At 63.7% G+C, this 2,273-nt stretch overlaps 2 protein-coding genes across 2 annotated transcripts; both read left to right on the top strand.

Annotated features, from left to right (window-relative positions):
- Positions 1-2: 2 nt before the first annotated feature.
- On the top strand, positions 3-530 carry Tco025E_09372 (uncharacterized protein; the record flags this gene model as incomplete). Its single annotated transcript, XM_029376191.1, has 1 exon — positions 3-530. A coding segment is annotated over one exon (528 nt), but the record flags the coding sequence as incomplete, so codon positions are not given.
- Positions 531-1,139: 609 nt separating this feature from the next.
- On the top strand, positions 1,140-2,273 carry Tco025E_09373 (mucin-like glycoprotein; the record flags this gene model as incomplete). The annotated part of the gene is made up of 1 exon (XM_029376192.1): positions 1,140-2,273. A coding segment is annotated over one exon (1,134 nt), but the record flags the coding sequence as incomplete, so codon positions are not given.

Here is a 2,273-nt window from a genome sequence, read left to right on the forward strand (position 1 = left end):
GACCGCTGCCGCGTGGCATCTTCAGTGCGGCTGCGTTCGATGGGCGCACTGCGGCGGGTGACGGCGCCGTGCGGGCGACTGACGCCCCGGTTGCCGGAGACGACTGTCCCCGGGAAGGCGCGAAACTGTGGGGTGCGGGGAATCCGTTTCGGAGGGCTGTGAGGATTGAGCGGGAGTGTGGCGCACACGGTGTGGAGGCCGTGCGCTACACAAATGTGTGTTGCCTCTTTGATCTTCGAATGGGGGCACGTTTGTGTGTGGGGTTCTGGGCCCCAGCGAGGGTCTCTCGCGGTTACGGCGTGCCGCTCGCCTTCCTGAAAGGCTCCAGAAGCCGCGTGCCCCGGACCCACACGCACACGCTGGGGGAGGAGGGCCTTCTGCGGGCACGGCAGAAAAAAAAGAGGGAGGGGCTCGCGGGGCTGCGGCCGCCAACGGGACGGCGTGCAAGGCGCTGCGTGTTGCGGGCGGGCCCGGCGTCGCGTCCCGGGAGGGGCTTAGCGATGTGGGCGCCGCAGGAGCCTTCAGGCTGAGAGGGTGGACGGACGCAACGTGCGGGGAGTTGCGCGGGAGCGGCGGCCGAAGACGCTCTGCTCTTGGGCGCCTCCTTTTTTTATTGTTTTGTGGGTTCCCGGCGGGGGAGGAGTTTGTTGGGCTGCGGTTTGCTGCGGCGGATACGCAGCACAACACTACCGCCAGCGCAGCGCAGCAGCGGCCCGGTGAGTGGAGGACGAGGTGTATATTTTTACTGGCTGGGAAAACTGTTTCCGATGAGTGTTGGTGGGGGGTGTTGTTTGCGTGCAGCGTGCGGGGAGAACACTCCAAGGCTGCACGCGGCGCGGAGCTGCCGCAATTCCGTTGATTTGGGCGGCGGCGTTGGGGGGAAGTGAGCAGCGGAGTGCCGCAGCGGACTGCGTTTCCACGGAAGTGCTGGAAGGGGCTTTTTTTTTAAAATATATATTTGTGTGTTTGTGTTTATTTGCCTGCGGGCACGAGGCACAGCCGGCGGGCTGCGCTGCTGCGGGGAGAAGGAGGCGCCGTGCCCCGTGGCCTCGCTGCAGCACTGTTTTTTGGGTTCACGTTGTGTGTTTCTCCCAAATGCCGTGGCACCGCCAAAGACGTCTGCGTGGGGCGGGGGCGGGATGAATTTCTTTTCGTGCGGCCGCGGGGCGCTGCTGCGTGAACCTCGTGGGCTGCCGCCTTTTTCTTCCTTCCCTCTCCCTGCTCTCACCCTCTGCGCCGAGCCCCACCGCGCTCCTCATTTCTCTCTCTGTTTCTTCTTCCCCGCTGCCCCGCAGCCCACTGGCTCCGCTGCGACGCTACTGCCACCACCGCCACCACCGCTGCTTTTACGGATGGCGACGACGCTGACGGTGCGGCGCCGTGCGGTGTGCGCCCTGGCGCTCCTCGCGCTGCTCTGCGGCTGCTGCTGCGCTTCGTTTGCCTGCGGGGCGAGTGCTGAAGGGCCTGCGGCCAACGTGAAAGTGTCGGTGGATGTGTCGTGCCCGAACACTAACGACAACAAGTTGCGTTGGCGCATTGCCGGCAAAGGGGATTCTGCCTGGAGGACGTGCCCCACCACACCGGAGGGTTTTGGGGGCAGTGAAACCGCCGCTGCTGGCAGCAATTCCCTCTGCATCTTTGCTGGTTCGGCGTACCTGGAGAAGTTCCCGGCGGGGAACTGCCCTGCACCCCAGGCAGCAGGGGACACAGACGCTGCTTTGTTCACGATGAACTGTACGGCGGCCGCAAACAGTGCGCTGTACAATCTGACGAAGGGCGTAAGCGACACCCTCACCATCAGTGAAACGGAGGATCCACTTGGCGCGTCCGGCGATTGTGAGTTTCTGACCTCCAGTCAACCCACGACGCAAGCGCAGTCTGAACCCCAACCTACAGAACAACAGCAGCCAGCAGGCCCACCACAACAAAAACCGGCAAATGCAGCAACAGCGTCACCTTCGGCGCAAATGCATGAAGGAGACCGTACGAAGAGTGGGGGCTCCACTGCTACTGTTGGGGGGCAGCCAGGCAGTGCGGTGGGTTCCACCGGAAGTCAGGAGCAATCGGCGGAAGCCCCTCAAAAAACACCAACGCCGTCGGTTGGCACTGCGGTTTCGTCAGCACAGACAACAAACGGGGCAGCAGATGCACCCGAAGGTACACAAACACCTTCAAACCCCCAAGGCCGATCTGCCACGCCCAACGCCACCACTCCCGCCAGCGACAATGATGGAGCCGCCACCACGACGGCGACCACCCGCAGTTCGAGTGAT

The sequence above is a fragment of the Trypanosoma conorhini genome (assembly GCF_003719485.1).
Source record: "Trypanosoma conorhini strain 025E chromosome Unknown Tco_14.4_contig_01086, whole genome shotgun sequence".
In the NCBI taxonomy this organism is placed as follows: domain Eukaryota; phylum Euglenozoa; class Kinetoplastea; order Trypanosomatida; family Trypanosomatidae; genus Trypanosoma; species Trypanosoma conorhini.